A 19,413-nucleotide genomic window follows, 5' to 3' on the forward strand; every position below is an offset into this window, starting at 1 on the left:
TCAAGTTGTAAACATTGCGAGCGAAAAAGAGGGAGCAAGTCGGCGTTGTTGAGCTTCGTGCCTACAATGGTCCTCGCGCGCGAAAGTTTGCGTGCCAACTAACGAGCCTCATGAAGACTTGGCTCTGATTTGATTTATTTCTGCTATCTTCTGACACGGTAATATGCGTTTCTTAAAGCCGAGCAACGAGCAGCCACGGCGGTCGCAGCTGTAATTATCTCTCGGGAAGACGTTTTCATTTCGGGCCTTTCTTTCTATAATATCGCGTACGCACAATACTCGCGTTGCCCCTGCTCGCGCACATCTTTATTACAATGCTCTATACAAGAAAAAGCCAGTGAAAATGCGTGCCTACGTATTACTCTCCGAGGCTTTGTTATTTATTATCTCGTCGCGTCGTTAAGGCCGTCCTCGTCGGGGGACTGCAAAGTACTCTTCTGGTATATCTCCTCCCGACTCGAGCTGCTCGTCGCGGCCGCTCGAATAAGCGCGCTTTCCCTGAAAATTGCAATTTTTTCCGTGTCGAGGGATCATTTGGCTGGAGCTGCTCGATCGACGCGAAGGGGAAGCTTCTACACGACGACACACCTAATGCGCATAACGCGCCCGACGACTAAAAGAAAAATTACCTTTTTTGTCTGAGGGCAACTGTCGCCATGGATGCTGCTATCTTAGCAGGTACGGAGAATGACCCTGCTCTAAAGCGACGAGCTTACTGCTGCTGGCAAATTGATTCGATTTGCTGCTGAATACAAAGAAGCATCGCCGCTCCACATCTCGAAATAGGTGGTGCATTTTAATAAAGTGAACGGCCATCATTAACGATCAATCAATGTTTCAATAGAAACATTAAGAGCCCAAGCGCGAAGCTATTGTGTGCTGTGGGGGCTGCGGTCTGTAATGACACGCACGTGTAGAGCTGTAAAAAAATCGATACTTGCCAAGCTCGAAGCAAGTTTCTGTTATTAGCTACTTTTCCAAGTCTAATACATGCGCACGTGGAAACTCGTTCAAAATTGCCAAGTCTCTTGAAGAACGAAGAGCGAGGAATAATTATATAAAACTTCACAAAGGTATTTTTAATGAAAACTTCATTTATTTCACGTAAAATACAAATACATCGTCGTAATCTCTCGGTATACAGACTTCTTTTGAACGCGCAGCACATTCAGCACAAAGTCAAGCACACTCTCGTATATCGCATCACATTTTTACATTATTACGGATACATTTCAATTACAAGTCCTCGAGTACGCAAACGTTAGACTGTCATTGCTCGAGCTCGCAATAAAGGAAAATCACAAGCAGAGTCCGCTGCAAGCAAGAAATCAGCCGCAGCTCGGCTCGTGCCTACTCGTACGATACAATTCAAGAAGCACGCAGTATGGGCGCTTGGACTCGTCGAGCAGCGTCTTTCTTCGCCCGAGCGTGTGTGGATTATATCCGCCGCGTGTAATTGCGAAAATGGCATTTTCAGCAACAATCCTCGCCGCGTTCGCACGGCTGTTTATACAATATAAATCGAGCAGAGTCGCCGAGAGAATGTCTCCCGGGGCCGGCTAATGATACCACGTTGCAGTGTGGCAACGGCAGTAGCACAGCAGCCCTTTGCTGAATAACCCTTTTCACGACTGCACACACATACTCGTGCGCATACAGCTCGGCTAATTGTGAATTGTATCTGGCCTGGCAGAGCTTCTCTCGCAGCAGGTGCTCGTATAATACACTCTCGAGTCCGTATACTGTGTCGCACTGATTGGACCAGGCTTTTCCCGTTTTTGGCTTCTTCGAGCATTGCTTTTATTATTATTATACTCAACGACAAGCGACCGCGTCTTTTTCCTCCTCGTTCCACTTTTTCTTTCTTTTTTTTTCTTTTTAAATGCGCCTCTTTGAAATGTGACAATTTTTTTCCACGCTCATGAATCTTCGACTTGCACGATGGATATATATTATCTTTAACCGAATTTTAATGTGATATCGTGGTGAGAGACTTTTCAAGTATCTATGGCTGTCGGATGTGGCTTTTTATACAACACGAGATGTGTTTAAATTGAGTCGCGCTTATTTTTCGATAAATATACATCGTTTTTCAATGTATAAGGACGTACTTGTCGTATCTGCCAAGCGTGAGAATTCATCTAATGTTCAAAAATTTTTTCACTTTAAGTTTACTTTTTTTGAGTTTCCTGTGGCAGCTTCAACATATTATAGCAAAATCGAGAGTGGAGCTTTTTCGGTTCATTTTTTTTCTTTTTTCGCGTTTCATCCATTAGCGTAGATGTTTCGCTCGATCATCGCTTTTATGTTCAATTAGATGCGTTGTTGAATATTATTTATTATCTTTTATTATTGTACTTGACCGAAGTATCAATTCGGGCACAACGTGACGTTTCATATACTAGGTATTAGTACTTTTCTCATACGATGAATATAAAACAATTTGATTATTTAAAATATTTACGAAGATGCTTCATATTTTTCATATTTATTTATTTTTAATATAAATATGTACGCATACGCGTACATACATCGCTATTATCCGTAATATGTACATACATATTTAAATTTCATATTAATAATATATCTGAGGCTTTCGAGAAAATTTTTACAATTATTTTGTTCAAAAAGTTACACTAACGTGAAAATAAATAAATTCACATGCACAAAGTGACTGGATAAAATGAGGTTCGCAGATTACACCGTCAATAAGTGAGAGAAACAAATTTAAATATTTCATGAGAAAAAGCCAAAGATATATAATTTATTAGACTTGATAAAATTATTTACCATACAAATAATATTCACTAGTTTCAATTCATCTTTAGACCATTCATATTACAAAAAGTACTTAATAATAAGAATGATTAACATTAAATTTAATATAAATTTATGTATTTTATATATAATAATCGTTAGAATATACAAATCTCAATAGTTGTCGTGATAAGTACTTATCTCGTCGAGGTTGGACGAGTAAAAGTGTTTTATTTTCAAAAATATGTACAATTATGTTCAAAGTAATACCGGTCGACATCAGCTGCACCGAGAGATTGTCCCGCAATATTATTATTTACAGAGCAGATCGGTCGATCGGTGGGATTAATAACTCTCTCTGTCTAGATTAATCCGCACATCTCGGCTTCCAGTCTCAATCTCGTTACAACTTTATTCGTCAAAAACATCTATATTAAATATCTAGAGATAGTACGTAACATCGAATAAAAGATGGGAAAAAACGTCTACACGATATAGAGCTGAATAACAAACATCGAAGTAAATTAAAAGCTGGCGTCTGAACTGGAAATATAGAGATCTCGACGCGCGTCAACTTTTTATTTGGGTGCGGGGAGCTACTCTCAGTGTCAGCATGAGCAACCGATAACGGTGCACTCGCAGTAAGTGCGCAAGTGGGCAGCTGTGCGTGTATTAGCGAGCGCGCGCGAGGTGCACCTCCGCAGCGTCACATGGCTCTAACACAAATCGAATGAAATCTCGCCGGAGCATGTTACGCGCGCCAAGCCGACCCATAATCGTCTTTCGAAAAGGCGAGGTCTGCAGTCCGAGATTCGTACTCGGCTCTCTCCTCTTTCCGAGCGTTATGCTTTCCGTTCGCGGTAAGATATAAAAAACGATTGGCTAACATTGTCCATGTTATTCTCTATACATATACAATTTATATATAATATTTATAAGTTTCGAGTCGATTTACCGAAGAAATGTGGGCCGAGCGTCGTTCTAAACGAAAACTACGTGCGGCTTGGGAGGCAGCGGTGGCTCGTACTCGTACTCGCTGTACTCGTACGGATGCCTGTGCTGCTGCTGGCGCTGTTGACGCTGCATACGGTAGAGCGTCGACGGGTCCTCGTGGTAATTCGTCACGTCGGCGACCGCGTAGACGCCCTCCTGGGGCTGCAGGCAGTTTCCGTTCGCGACCGCTATCGAGGCGGGCTGCTGCTTCTCGCCATACAACATCTCGTTGGCCGTCGCGTACGGACTGTGCTGCGACGACGACGACGACAGGTGGTTCGTCGACAGCGGCGGTGGCGGTGGCGCGCCCGCTTGAATCTGCTGCTGGTAGAACGAATTGAAGCCGTTGGAACGGGGTGCCGGACTTGGACGGGAGTAGCGCGGCGTCTCGTACACGTTCGTCTCTCTCGAATCGGGCGATTCGCTGCCCGATTTGCGTCCAGACGACGATCCTGACCGCTGGTAGTCTGTGCAAACATCGTTTAAACGCGCCGTGAGTAATCGATATCGATGCAAGTAGCCGATAGAGATACGATTGTATTCTCACCTTGATTAGCCGCCTCGTAGACGAGATCCTCGGTCCTCGCGATCAAGCGTCTGCTGTAGGACTCGTGGTGCTTCTCCGGCAGGCCGTCGTTGGCTCGGCCGACGTAGACCAGGAGCTCGGGGTGCGTAGGCGCGGCGTAGGTGGGCACGCGCTTTCGCCTCTTCATCCTCGTGACGTAGGCGACGAGGGCGAGTATACCGATGGTGGCCAGAAGACAGCCGGCCACCGAGAGCGCCAGATAGAGCGGACTGAGCCTGCAGCGCAGCGAGCCCTCGGGCAGCCTCAGCAGAGCCTTGCCGGCGAACTCCTCGTCGGCGCAGATGATCTCCGCGCTGTCGATCTCGAGCCGCGAGCCGCCGTCCGACAGGTTGCGGCGCTGCTCCTCGTCCCGCAGCACGTTCCAGAGCCAGTGCACCGAGCAGTTGCACATGAGCGGATTGCCGCCCACGCGCAGAGTCTGTAGGCCGTCTACCGGGAACTGCGTCGGCTGAAGCGAGCCTAGGCTGCAGCGTCGCAGAGAGACCCACCTGCGAAAGTACATTAAAATTACATAAATCATTCATTTAAATACGAGTAAATAATAGTACGAGTTAGTTGTATAACGACGGCTCATTGGAATTTTGCTTTTGTCTAAAGTGAAAGTTTCATATTACGGGCTTGAACGAATAGTCATCGGACATTTTAACTCGCGATCTGCTTAATTGAATCTTGTTGTGAATTTCAAGAGATCCATGGTAATTATGATCTTCTTGAAAAACATTGAGCCATCCGATTAAATCGAGATTCATTGCTACGATCTCCAAAGTGTCATCATGATTCAATAAAGCAGCCGCGATCATGGATAGGCGTTAAAATGTTTCAATTTTCTACGTAGTCCTATTGTATTTCACATTTCAGTGCCTAGACGAGTATACGTATAATGTATAAGTAAGTAGCATATAAGATAGTACATTTATGGAGGCCACAAGCTCTGCGAGTACCGTTGCTTCTTTTCAACGTGAAGCGTCATAGTTTTTCTCTCTCGTTTTCTCTTTTTCTGTTTCTCTCGTTATCTCTATATAAACGTATAGCGAGTAGCAGTGCGCAGCGCATAGTGCAGTCGTGCGTGGAGCATGAAAATTCCACTCCAGTTTGGATAGACAATATTTTATGCGTGATACAGTTCTGTCTCCGAGCCAGCGTGTTTATTAGAACAAATTGCATTTCGCCTCGAGTCCTTTTAGAGAGGAGAGCACATATAGAGCGGGACGTGCGCATTCTCGACACGTAAAATAATGCCGAGGATTTTCCACTGCATTTTATGTCGTGCATACTGTACGACGGGCGCACTGCGTACACACACACACACAAGCACACACATACACACGCAGTACGTATAGGATTCGAAAAGTATGATGTAAGAGCTGGGATATGTGCGTATAAAAACACGAAAGCTCGTGTGAAGAGTATGAGTCAAAAAAAAAAAAAAAAAAAAAAAAAACATACATCGAGCCAAANAAAAAAAAAAAAGAAAAAAACATTATTAAATTTTTTCCAATTACCTTAGCCCCACGAATGTATATAGTGTCATCGCGATAGAAATAAAAAACAATGAGACTGTGCGAAATGGCTTGTCCTCGTCACTCATGTAATGGAAAAAGCTAACGAGATAGATGAACCAGCTTTCAGAAGATCATATTCGGGTGCGTTCTTTGTATACCCCCATGCTATACGTATACGTTCGCCACTAGAAAATGAATAAAAGAGCGATATTTCGGCGGTCGTGAAAATAAAAATGGGATCTGCGATGATTTTTTCATATACGTATATCACGTGCGCGTATATAAATATGGGTCAAAATAATACTTTTTTACAAAACCGTGCGCACGTATGTCACCGATCTTGACGCGCTTTTGGTATGTTATAGTACATGGTAAAAAGGTCCCAAAAAAAAATTTTTAGGCCCCCTCCCCCCTCCTACCCCCCACTTCCGGTATAAACGTCCATTTTCGATCTATATTTTTTCTGAGGACATGAAGCAAGTAAAAAATCTGAAAAAATTCATAAAAATACTTTTCCACAATCCAAACAACCTCGAATTTTTTCAGATTTTTTGAGTGCTTCAGGCCTTCAGATAAAATCATTGAAAATTTCAAAAATCGAGATACGGCGGTATGAGCCGATGTAGTACTCGGAAATTTTTTCAGTTATTTTTCGCATTAAAAAACATAACCTCAATTTTTTTCAGATTTTTTCAGATTACCTAACGCACCTTTTGAAGCCAAAAACCGATTTTTTTGACGAAAATAATTTTTTTAGGACAGTACGGAGCCTCGAAAAATCTGAAAAAAATTTTTTCTTGTTTTTTTCATCAAAATACGTAATCTCAAATTTTTTCAGATTTTTTAATTGAAGGCGATAGCTTCTAGGGCCGAAAAATGCTATTTTTAACAAAAAATGGTTCCTAGAACCCGATGGTTCCGGTGAAAAAATTTGAAAATATTTTTTTTGAATTCCTTGTCAAATTTTAATAAATTTTGACCGTTTCAAAAGTTCGATTGAAGCTTCCTAGCTCATTTTAGAGCATCAAACGAGTTTTATCATTCCTTAATGTCTTCAGAAACGTCTTCAGATATTTTGCACTAATCTTTGTCCTGCTCTAAAATGAGCTAGGAAGCTTCAATCGAACTTTTGAAACGGTCAAAATTTATTAAAATTTGACAAGGAATTCAAAAAAAATATTTTCAAATTTTTTCACCGGAACCATCGGGTTCTAGGAACCATTTTTTGTTAAAAATAGCATTTTTCGGCCCTAGAAGCTATCGCCTTCAATTAAAAAATCTGAAAAAATTTGAGATTACGTATTTTGATGAAAAAAACAAGAAAAAATTTTTTTCAGATTTTTCGAGGCTCCGTACTGTCCTAAAAAAATTATTTTCGTCAAAAAAATCGGTTTTTGGCTTCAAAAGGTGCGTTAGGTAATCTGAAAAAATCTGAAAAAAATTGAGGTTATGTTTTTTAATGCGAAAAATAACTGAAAAAATTTCCGAGTACTACATCGGCTCATACCGCCGTATCTCGATTTTTGAAATTTTCAATGATTTTATCTGAAGGCCTGAAGCACTCAAAAAATCTGAAAAAATTCAAGGTTGTTTGGATTGTGGAAAAGTATTTTTATGAATTTTTTCAGATTTTTTACTTGCTTCATGTCCTCAGAAAAAATATAGATCGAAAATGGACGTTTATACCGGAAGTGGGGGGTAGGAGGGGGGAGGGGGTCTAAAAATTTTTTTTTGGGACCTTTTTACCATGTACTATAACATACCAAAAGCGCGTCAAGATCGGTGACATACGTGCGCACGGTTTTGTAAAAAAGTATTATTTTGACCCATATATATCTAATGGGACACATAAGCGTGTATAAATCGGCTAATCCCAGCGCCGAAAAGCCGTTTTAGCAATAAAAGCTCCGGTGCTATATTCGCTTTCGCCAGCGAGCACTCGGACCATAGCGCAGCGGCGAAGCCAAAGGATTTGGCCGCTCTGTTTTATATTAAAACAGTCCATATACACAGGAGCTGCTAGCTGCACATAGGCGCGCTTACGCATGGTATCTAGCCCCATCCTGTGATTGCGCTTGTCTCGAGCAGGCACGCACACGCATATATATGCCTAGGCACACTGCTTGTGCGTGTATTAGTCATTTGCATTATGCTGCGTGCGCGCTTAAATGCACGTAGCCGCTGCCTCGTGCGAGTGGACCCCGCGAGCAGTGGCTTGTAAGCGACGTTATTAGATTACTCGATGTGCGCGCGTGTATGCGTGTGCGTCGAGGCTCGAGCGCGTGTACGCAGTTTGATACGAGCGACTGAACGAGAGAAATAAACAGAGACAGCGATAGCCGGTTGCGCGCGCGAGCTGAATTATGGAGTGGCCGACGAGCTATGCAGCGGAGGAGCGGGCGCGCGCGAGAGCTACCGGTATAAGGGCCCCGCGTGCTCGACTGAATTTTCAGCTGCGCTAGTCACTTTAACATTCGTGATTTCAAGCGCTGTGAGTCGAAAAATGCTCTCTCTCTCTCTTACTCGTATACAGTCAGTACAGTGTACATACACACACACACGTACATACACTGCGCGTTTCGGTACTCGTGCGTGTGTTTGACGAGTTGCCGCTTCGCTGCTGCGGCTAGCATCCTCGTCGAAATGCACGAGCAGCAGACTCGCTCGCTTGCATTAGCAAGCAGAAAAAGAGCGAGAGAGGAGGAGAGAAAAAAACTGCGTAATCACGTGTCCAAATGAGAGGTGCAAAATTATTTTTCATTACAGGCAGCTGTGCGATACAGGCGCGCGTTTTAACGTCGAGAACCGCGAAAAAAGCTCGAAATTAAAAACGAGAAGAGCCCTCTGCTGCTACTCTTCTCTATATATGCCACCATTGCTCTATATGCTACTGCTGTACTGCTCTGCTGCTGTACTGCTATACTGCACGAGCTGTTATACTGCTATTGCGAGCGTATACGTCTACCTATAGGTATATATAAAGCCAAAAAAGCTCATCACTTTATACTGCTAGCGGCTAAAAGAGATTCCGAGAAAATCCTCGCTTCTCTCCACCATATAGCACCATGAAAGAGCGTAGAATGAATCTACGCCGTTAAAAGAAGCGAGAGTGCAAGAGGAGAGAGAGAGAGAGAGAGAGAGAGAACGGGAGGAGCCGGCCAACCTGGTAAATTTAGCGAAAAACAGAGAGTGAGCGGCAAGCAGTGGTAACAGCAGCCTTTATGTACGCACAGACAATATATATATACCTATTGTGTATTTGTGTGTGTGCATGTGTGTATATATATAGAGACAAATAAATGGAGATGGCTGCAGTAAAACAGCAGCAGCAGCAGCATCAGCAGCACTAGCATCGGCGGACGAGACAAAGCTAAGCGAGCCTAAAAAGCTCTCACGTGCGCAGTAGTCGTAATTTATCGCTCTCTGATTGAAGCTGTGATGGTGCGCGGGCGTAGGTGCGTTTACCTTCACGCTAGACCGAGCGCCTCGTTGCTCCGCACGCGTGCGCAGCTACAACCGCCTGTCGTATGTACAGCTTTCGAAACTCGCGAGCTTTGTGCCTGCGTTGCGCTTCTTTCTCTCTCTCTCTCTCGCATTCAGCTACGGCTTTTTTTCGAAAACGCGATTTTTCCATTTGTCCGTTTTAATCGACGCGACACTCCGGATGCTGTTGCTGCAGCTGCGCCGTTCGAGCTTATACGTGCGATCGCGCCCGAGCCGTCTGTATAATGCTATATTCACGCCATGTTGAAAATGCTCCGAATTGTTGCTGATTTTTTTATGCACTGCGCGCGAGCAAATTTATCCATGCATATAGGCTGCGCGGCTTATGCAGCTGCCGATGCAGGCGCGCGCTCCAGTACGCGGGGGGTGCCAAGGATTATGAATTTCGATTTCAACGGATTGCTGGAGCGCTGCCTCGCTCTCGCGTTATATACGTATACGTTACGTGTATAGAAGTGCTTTGCCGGCTGTACGTAGGCGCGCCGATAGAATCCGAGCGTTACACAGAAACTCCATCGAGTTGCGAGGCTCGAGGAGATGAATATTGGAAAAAATATTGTTTTTTTCCTTCTTATTTCGCTTACGCCATCCTTCCCATCGCTTGTTTCATCAAACGAATCGTATACGATGAAGTTTAATTCAGTAGAGTAAGAGAGATTAAAAGGAAAAAGAGATCAAGTCTCATTTTAAATTCGCGCGCTCGTTCGCATGTACACATGCAAATTTGTTCAAAACTCGAGTTATTATTATAATGTATATCGTATAATAATATGAATAACGAGTAAGCGCGCGGGAGGCAAAAAATGAGGATTTAGAGTACGAGGCACGGCGCATACTATATCCTAGACTCGAAGGCGCACAAGAACAGAGTCACAAGTGTGCGCAATGTCGTCCCTTGAGGCTTCTGTGTAATATTTTTCATGTTGCCTCTGCTGCGTATACGCGCACCGACTTAGCCGAAAAAATCCGTATGGGTGTGTATGCTCACGAGAGTTGCGCGCGGGCGGCAAAGAGCTCATACACAAATTTAATAATATTTTCATAAATATCACGAAAGAAGAAAATCCTCTGGTAGATTAGACTTTTTCTTCTTCTTCTTCTTCTTCTTCTTCTTCTTCTTCTGTAGCTACTGCCGTAGCTTCAACTTTTCCGAAAAATTAATATAACATTTTGTTGTATTGTTTGTACACTGAAATATTTTTGCGCGAGGGTTCGAGCTTTGAGCGATGTTTCTTTTGGTTGAAAAAGTCAATGAGCGAGCATACCCGCCTCTTTCCCTCGATCGTAAATAATATACTCGCAGTCGCGCACCGGCTCGTAACAAAGCGCACGCAAATCACAATGAGAGGAGAGACGAGAGCGAGCTTATATTCTTCAAATCCAACGGCACGACGATAAGCTCGACGCAATTTCAATGCTTTAATAATTCCACGGTTCATAATACACGGGCCGATGGCGCGAGGGTCGATACGGGTATGGTTTGGGTCGAACGTTCGTCGTTAAATGCGTTATAAACTATGCAAACACAAACCTGAGATTGCCTGCGGCGTAGAGCACGCGAGCCGGCAGCTCGTTCAGCTCCCGATTTCCGTCCAAGGAGATCCTCTCGAGGTTGACGTTGTCCGCGAAAGCTCGCGCCTCCACGAAGTTGATGGAGCAGTCCTCGAGCTCGAGCCTGCGTAGCTCGAAGAGACTCCGGAAGGCCAGATCGCGCAGCCCACCCAGCGGGTTGCGAGTCAGCAGGAGAGTGTCGAGAACAGCGAGCCGCGCCAGGGCCCCGGTCGGCACGTAGGTAAGATTGTTGCCCGACAGGTCGAGACTCCTCAAGCCGGGCAGACGTTCGAACGAGTCGTCGGCGAGGCTTCTCAGCACGTTGTTGGCCAAGCTGAGCGTGGCGAGGGCCGGTAGCGAAGGCACCGCCACGGAGCCGCCCAACTCCTGAATCAGGTTATCCGAGAGATCCAAAAACTCGAGGCTGGGCGCGAGGGCCAGGTTGGGCGAAGGCACCTCCAGCAGGGAGTTACCCTTGAGCGCGAGCACGCGAATTTTGTGCAGATTCCTCAGCAGGTCGTCGGGCAGGCTCGTGAGCGAGTTGCCGCTCAGGTCGAGACGCTCGAGCTCGGTCGTGTAGCGAAAGGCCTGCGGATCGAGGTCGCTTATGTTGTTCGAGGACAGGTCGAGTTCGCGCAGCATCTTCAGGCCGTGCAGGGCATTTTTAGCCAGGGTACTGAGAGCGTTGCTGCTCAAATTCAGCGAGACCATGTGGCCGTTGGACTGGAAATTGTTGGCGCCGAGGGTGTGCACGAGGTTGCTCGACAGGTCCAGACTCGCCAGATTGCCGTAAAAGTCGAAGGTCCGGTGCAGGCTGCTGATGCGATTACCCGACAGGTCCAACTGGCGCAGGCCCGGATTCAGCTGTATCGGCACGATGTCCAGGCCGGCGTAGGCGCAGCTGCTGCTCAGCGTATCGTCATCGCACTTGCATATCGACGGGCAGAGGCCCGCCCGAGCCTCCGGAACTCGCAGCACCAGTAGTAAGCTCGCGAGCAACAGCGCCGACACCGAGCCATTCTTTCTGCCCGTCTTGCCGGCCGTTCTGTCGGCTGGCAGCGATTGCCCGAGATCCGCCATTCCACATGCGGCGCGGCCTCCTAGCCGTTTCAGCTGCTACTATCCTGAAACATTCAGAGAACAACGGGACTCGTTAGTCGCTATTATATACGTGTCTTTTGTTGCTAAATTCGCCTCGCTCGCAACTGTCTCGCTACATTATTGCTGTATAAAATGAGCGTATTCTTGGAAGGTATTGATATAAGCGCAAAAACGTGTCTATTGCAAGACTGTCACGTAGCTTCTCCGGAAAAATAGGCTGAGAATTCGTGGGATATGGCGTATTATATTAATTTCAGAGTATTTGCTATTTTGTCGGATTGATGGACAGAGAATACATAAGCTGCGGCGAATTGATACAATTTTATAGACTTTCGTCTTCGTCGTCGATGTATATTCTCATTTTTATTGAACGATTGCATTATAATGGTCGAGTGCGCTCTTGACGCATCGGAATGCGAATCGCTTGGCTACTATCGCAATATCAGCGCTAGAATCAGCTGCGCACGGTCAAAGCTCAAAGCACTCGAAGCGCTAGTTTTCTTTTCGATGCGTATAACGCGCGCGGCTAAAGTTAAGACCAGTAGTTGGCGCACGCTATCCGAAGCTTATATACGTATACCACAGCTATATAAAGTGAAAATACCAACAGCCGCGGAAGGAAAATTTATTGCACTGCATCAGCGTTATATCGACATAAATCATCGGACTTCTTTGCGCGGATGAATGCGTATAAAACCACGCTGGAATTTTCAAAGTCCGAGGATATGGCCACGGAGCCGGAAAAATTATCATGAAATGCCTATTAATTTTGCGACTTGTGCATACACACACGCGCGCGCGATAATAATTGTGATTTATAATATTTTAGCCTGCTTTTGGCTCTCTTCTGTTTTTTTTTTTGTTATACGCTGGTGGTGGTGTCGCGACGTCGTGCGCACGGTAATACGATACCACGCGACATCGTTGAATTAAATAAATTTGGGATTTCGAGAGGCGTGTGCGCGAGCGCGTTGATTTTTTTATTACCCGCCAGTTTAAATATGGCCAATCAATCACGCTGTAATCCTCCACGCACGTATGCATCAGCATACGCGTATAGCCATGATCGACTAAACAGGTTTGCCGTTGTTGCTACTTCTGCTACTGCCCGCGGGGAGAAATCGCACATTAGATACGATCTCGCGTCGCTTCTGAATACGTAAACGAAAACTAGTCGCAGCTCCTCTCGAATAAACCTAAACGGGTCGGAAATTACGCGTCATTACGAGATAATATTTCTGTCGTGAATATTATGCGAGGCTTCGCTCACGATCTCTCGTGGCTAACAATACGAGAGAGCAAAAATCAATGTTATCTCGGTCATGAATCGAGGACTTTGGAGAGGACGGATGACCGGGCAGCCGAGCACGTATTATCAGCCGACTGCGCGCGCTTCAGGTGCAGCCATAAGCTTTACGAGGCAATTCTTCTGGAGGTGATGCAGGCGCGAAAGGACACAATACCGCATTCCGGCGCGTTCGCACCCCGGCAGCTGCACAGCGTGCTCTCTTGTCAGTGGCAAACCTCGTAATTCCTCGCTGGTAATGCAACGCTATATACACGCGTACGTACACAGAGGGAATCTAATTAAGGCTCGCGCCATCAAGAGATAATTATATTCATAAAGAGTAGAGAGTAAAGAGCATAGAGCGAGAGAAAGCTACGGTAGAGCTGCTGCTGCTGCTGTCTCTGCGACTCTCCGTGTGTTTAAGTGTATAAGTGTGTATACATACAATACAGAGTGCAGGCGCTCGACTCGGTGTGGCGTACGCGAGAGGGGAGATTTTGCAGTAGCGAGTGGGCGAGTGGGCGAGCGAGATAGAAAAGCACATGGCTCGAAAGTTTAGCCCATCGCTGAAATATAAAGCGCTCCGTACACAGACTCGTCTCGTGCTGCGGGTTCAAGGGGTTACACGCCAAGCTAAAGCACAGTCGTCCAGTTGTCTCCATTACCTACAAATACACGTGCGCGATTCAGTTATGTACGTGATGGCGTTTGTCTTTTGCGTATATACGTATAAGTAGAGGGAGTCGAGGTGGCCCAGGCGCGACGCGGGAGGGGAACTTTGATACAAAGCGTGACCCCTCGCCCTCTGCTCTGCACGCGCAAGTATAAACTCGCTATCCAGCCTCTCTCTGCGAGCGGCGCAATCCTGGGCTAGCAGCAGTCGTGCCGCAATGACCAGCCTCTATAACTTTCCCGGATTTTCCATATAAATTCGAGCGAGACTTGGTACAAATGTTGGTACAGATGCACATATATACGCGCGCACGATATGCGCACGTGAGCCTTCGGACGGATTCAACTTTGAATATGGTCATGCGCCTGGCTCGAGCCCGAGAGCTTTATCCTCGCGTGCGATCTCTACAGTCCATAACGTACGCAAGGTTTGCAGCCTGCGCGTGGCTCTAGGCTGTTATGCTACTGCTACGTGTAATCTCTCTGCTCGCACGCACCGAGCCAAATGCTTATATCGATGATATATTAATTTGTCCCCTTCTCCCCGTCGCGCGGCCCTTATGCTCCCGCAGCCCTTTTGCAGCTCGCAGTTCCATCTCTGTCTCTCGGTTCCGACGTGTAATACGTCGAGGGAGTTGTTGCCGAGATTGATTAGAGGGACTCGTGCTGGAATCCGCAGTGTGCCCGATCTGCTGCTGCCTGGCTTTTATGACTTTTGAATGAGCGCGCCACCACCGCCACCGTTAGCGTTGCACCCGACAACAATCCTTTTTCGCCGAGCCATCTGTCTCGTGCGCTCCATGCCGTGCACGCACGCGCGTGGATAATTACGACGCGATATTGAAATTTAATCGTTTCGAGTGGCTCGAAATTGCTCGCGTTCCCCGACTTTCTGCTGTGCCGAGTGTGCCGACGCCATGGAACAGCCGAATGACGAGTTTGCCGGTTGAAAGGGATTTTCGGCTAATCTTCTGGTGACGACTTCTCATACGGCGCAATAATTATCATCGTCGTGCTCCTCCTCGTCGTTATCGTCGTTAAAATAACACGCGCTAATGTATTGGCTCAACTTGACCTTTTCCGTGGCGTTTTCCATCCCATGTATAGAGCTATGCGTGAAACGAGAAAAGTGTCTACGCTGCAGCCCCACTATTGGAAAAATCATGGAACAACTGATTATTCTATTATATTGGCTCGCAGCCGCAGAGCTGACAAATCGATATCGTACTATAGGCGATTGCTGCGTGCGACGCGGAACATACGTTACATTTTTTGCCGGCCGAAGCTCTTTCTATATACGCGCGGCGAGTCGAGGCAGGAGTGCCCTTAGGTGAGCAAGCGCATCTTTATAAGTTGGCATTCCTCCTGGAGTTATAGCGTCCTACGGCGACTGTTGCTGTGCTGGCTGCTGATTTTGCTGCACGCACAAAACGCGAAAAACATAAATCATCGTTTTATGCCGCTCCAGGCCTGCTACAAGCGCGCCCATATATATATACATTTATATATAATACGCGCTCGTAATCGTCATCGAGATAAATCTCGTTAGTCGAAAATGATGAGCATAAAAACATCAGCGTATGAATAGCGCAACGAGATGAGCTTCGGCGTATAATATATACGAATATGTATACATTATTTACATGAAGCACATAATACAATATGGCCAGCGTATGCGCCGTAAATATTAAAAAAAAATCCATACGAACGAGTGCATCTATAGTTCATGCCTGCACCCGTCAATATCGATTTTTTTCTCTCTTTCACTCGCTTCTCCTCTGCGCTTTTCTTACATACAAATACGATCCGCAGACAAAATTCTCTCGCGATTTTAACGATAGTGCCGTGAAACAGATTCGCTCGTGCAGGAAATCACTCGCGGCAATGAGCATAGATCGCGCCTGTGTGTATATACGCTCTGTATTAACTCGATGCGCTTCGATATATACATATATGCAGTTCTAATCGGGTCTATATAAAATCTAGTCGATGAAATATGTCGTCTCATCGTGTCGCAGCTCGTGCACATATTTCCGCTCGAGTCCCTGTCACAGACTGCGCGCTCTTGCACACACACGCGTTGCACACTCGCATATCAAATGCAAATATCACCGAGGAGTATAATGTAAAAAAGCAGGAGAGGATCAGCGTCTTGGAGCGTGGAGCAAATATATCGTAGAAAAAAAGGAGGAAAAAAACAGATAATCCTCGAACGTGTCGCCCATGCACATATGTTTCTTGAGGGCCCGGGTTGAAGAAAAAAAAAAGTTAGACACGCGCAAACGGCGCCTGTACGGTGTAGTACCTCGTCGTCGCACATGCAGCGTCTCGATCGTCAGCACTTGTCTATTTCCTCGGCGGCATCGCACTAAGTAGCCGGGCAAGGTACACACTGCACGCGTACGAGCACTCGTATCTTTTAACGTCACTTCACTCTGCATTCGTATGGGATTCCACGCCTGCAGGCTTTTTATATTTATTTATATGTATGAAAACACTACGACACACATTAACGCACGCACACACTCACATAGAAAAACACTGGGCAATAGTCGCGCTTTGGCCCGGACAGATACATGCCGAGAGTGTCGCGTACGCTCCGAAACGCCGTGTAAGCGCGCGCGAACGTTCTTGTCGAGCGTTCGGACTCGAACTGACGAGGCTCTACATTTGGGAGATCGGCTCAGGCGCGAGCGCTCGACTGACTCGAATCATGCGGCTTGACGCGCGCTCCGTCATTGTCTGCGACACCTCGTCTTCGTCGGCATCATCATCATCATCATAATGATCATGATTGCCGAGCCGCCGCCACCGTCTATTCCCTCCCCACTCGACAGAACTCGAGATGTAACCGAATTGGAACGAAGGAAGAAAAAGAAGCGAGCGCGTACAGCAGCGGAGATTCATTTCTTCGAGCCCTCTATAGCACTACTACAATGCGTCCTCGCGTATAATGTGTATAGCTACAACAGACTTGCACATGAATGAGAGACTAGCTGCCTCTCACTTTGACCAGCTATATATCATAAGACGCACGTGTAATAAGCTTGTTTCGTTGTATAGGGGCATTTGTGTATACCACAAGTAATCCTGAACGACAAAAGATTCGATAGGAGCCGCAAGTCTTGTACCTTCTCTCTTTCTTTCTTTCTTTCTCTCTCTCTCTCTCTCTCTCTCTCTCTCTCTCTCTCTCTCTCTCTCTCTCTCGGGAGCTAATTGAAGCGCGATGAGAAAGCCGGATCTGTTGGAAAAAAGAAAAACATAGCACGAGGTAGCGAAAGAGAAAAGAAGAGCTCCTAGTCGAACGAGCGAGAGGGAAGGAGCAAGATTGATCGACCGGCTGACTCTTATTCTCGTCGGTCTTTTTATTCACTCTTTTTTCTGAAGCTCTGCGCGCGCGAGTACAGGCGCTATTTTCACACCACCCACAACGGCAATCGTCGCTGCGTACTACGCTGTTTCTGCCGCTCCTCCTCCTTGTCTCTTGCTCTTTGGGTGCAAAGGGCGCGCGCACGACTACCGCTGCAACGCCTGCACTACGTATTTTTGTATGGTATTTAGCTCTGCTATATAAATACGAGCTGCAACGTTATTTATACACGAGCGCAAGGAACAAACTAATGCTGGTTTCATCGTGTTTTGTGCGCCAAGAAGAATCCATTATGTATGTGGCGTAATGTGTGTAGCCCCGCCACAAGCTCCCAGAGGCCTACGGAACTGTATAAATATTTTCGCTCGACTCCGTGCTCGTCTTACTTTATTCGCTTCGTTCTCTGCGTGTATGCCTGTGTTGCAGACCCATGTATCGATTTGTATAAAACATATAGATAAAGGAAAGATCGAGCCGTCGAGTGAAAATGTCAACTGTGTCAACACTGGCGCTCGATACAATCATCCCGAATTCTCGCGTAGCCCCGTGTCTTGTCTCCTCTATATTGATAGCTCCACGACTAAATATCCGAGATAGCGGGCTAATATACATACATATGTTGCCTGCTCCATGCGGCTCGATCAAAAATTCACCCCTCGGACAATGTATCTATATAAGTCGAGAAATCAAGGCGCTCGATACTGCCGCAGTAAAACTAATACGTTGATTAGAACGACATCGTATTAGTCAATGTCCAGTCTTATTAACGAAAACATTGAGCTAACGAGCCTAGGATATGGTAAGGTATTACGAATTATATTTCTTGTCGGGAGGGATCGAAAGCATTAATTTTCTTCCTTTGTAAGTTGGCTTGCCAAGCAATTGTGCATTACAAGCGCGCGAATTGCAGAAACTTGAATAATTACCGGAAATGAATGACTAAACAAGTTGAGGTAAAAAATAGCATCATCAAGTAATGCCAGGATGCATAGCGTAGCAGAAAGAGAGAAAAGAAAAAGCAAGAACGATGAAGCTAGAGCGAAGAAAAATTAAGCGATGCCAAGTAGTTGCAGCTAGTTGGAAGAGAGGCTAGCTTGGAAAAGCGAGTAGACGAAGCGCATTTCACGTAGCGAGCACGGAGCAAGTTCGTTGCAGTCGGTATAACATATAGGTCCAAGGGTGGCATTGCTACACGTGTTTGAGCTGCAGCTTGATCGAATAGAGAGTTAATTAAGTGCTTAGAGCTGCTGCAGGGATAGCCGACGAATCGATACACAGAAGTGGTATTAACTCGCTTTATCCCGCGTTCGCAAGTTCGACAAGAGCTCGAACGAGCTATTTACCAATTGCCCGCCAAGTATCAGCAACAGCCACTGTGCCAGCCATAGTACGTTCCGCCGCAGCTAAAATTTCATACCGCAGTCGTAAACTCTTGGCATTAAGCGTACATCTAGGCGAATAAGGCGAGTGTATAGCGGAGCGGGTGGAAAAGTTGCAAGTAGCTTGTTGAGCGATCGTTCATTCGGGCTCCTGGTAAAACCTCAAAAGCAACGACAAATTCCCCGGGAAAACTTTGCTATCGCAATGCGATCTCTGATTTATACTATTATAGGTATATGCATATGAAATTTCATACACACACGTATACACCGTACACGTAAACTTTACCTTTGCTATACTGCACAAGGTAACACAGACACACACAAACGCACACGTGACAAGTTAACTTGCGGAAATTAATTTTAGGACTTTCCGCAGTGCTCCCCTGTGATGTTCTATATATCATCACCTCGACTGTTTATTTTAATAAACTCAAGCTGCATTCGTACGAATATGTGTATATATATGTGCCACCTCCGCCAACGCCAGCACACCAACTTTTTATCTCATTTTCCCTTTTGCACGCGCGTTTATATATTATTTTCACATAAAATGGAGCACAGACGACGATTACTCACCGAGATGAAACTTGGCAATGGGGCGATCGCGTCGATGCGCAATAAAACGTTACGACACGCTGTCCTCGATCGAACCACCTAATGTAATTACACTAAATGCACGCGGGGAATATTATAGGAGTTGGATGTAT

At 45.9% G+C, this 19,413-nt stretch overlaps 1 protein-coding gene across 2 annotated transcripts in view; it reads right to left on the reverse strand.

The window, feature by feature from the left end:
- Positions 1 to 2,596: 2,596 nt before the first annotated feature.
- LOC106657307 (carboxypeptidase N subunit 2-like) overlaps positions 2,597 to 19,413 on the reverse strand; it is a 112,144-nt gene continuing 95,327 nt past the window's right edge. Inside the window, exons 1-4 of one of the 2 annotated variants that reach the window (XM_014378735.2) lie at positions 16,260 to 16,580; positions 10,874 to 12,017; positions 4,298 to 4,824; positions 2,597 to 4,217 (exon numbers count right to left, since the gene is read on the reverse strand). In XM_014378735.2, the coding sequence (XP_014234221.1) occupies positions 3,739 to 4,217; positions 4,298 to 4,824; positions 10,874 to 11,973 (2,106 nt within the window). In that variant the 5' untranslated portion in view covers positions 11,974 to 12,017; positions 16,260 to 16,580 and the 3' untranslated portion in view covers positions 2,597 to 3,738. Of the gene's footprint in view, positions 4,218 to 4,297; positions 4,825 to 10,873; positions 12,018 to 16,259; positions 16,581 to 19,413 lie in introns of those variants that run through there. The other variant, XM_023457623.1, reaches the window with a different exon arrangement.

Source organism: Trichogramma pretiosum, unplaced genomic scaffold, assembly GCF_000599845.2.
Source record: "Trichogramma pretiosum strain Unisexual culture from Peru unplaced genomic scaffold, Tpre_2.0 scaffold81, whole genome shotgun sequence".
Lineage (NCBI taxonomy): Eukaryota > Metazoa > Arthropoda > Insecta > Hymenoptera > Trichogrammatidae > Trichogramma > Trichogramma pretiosum.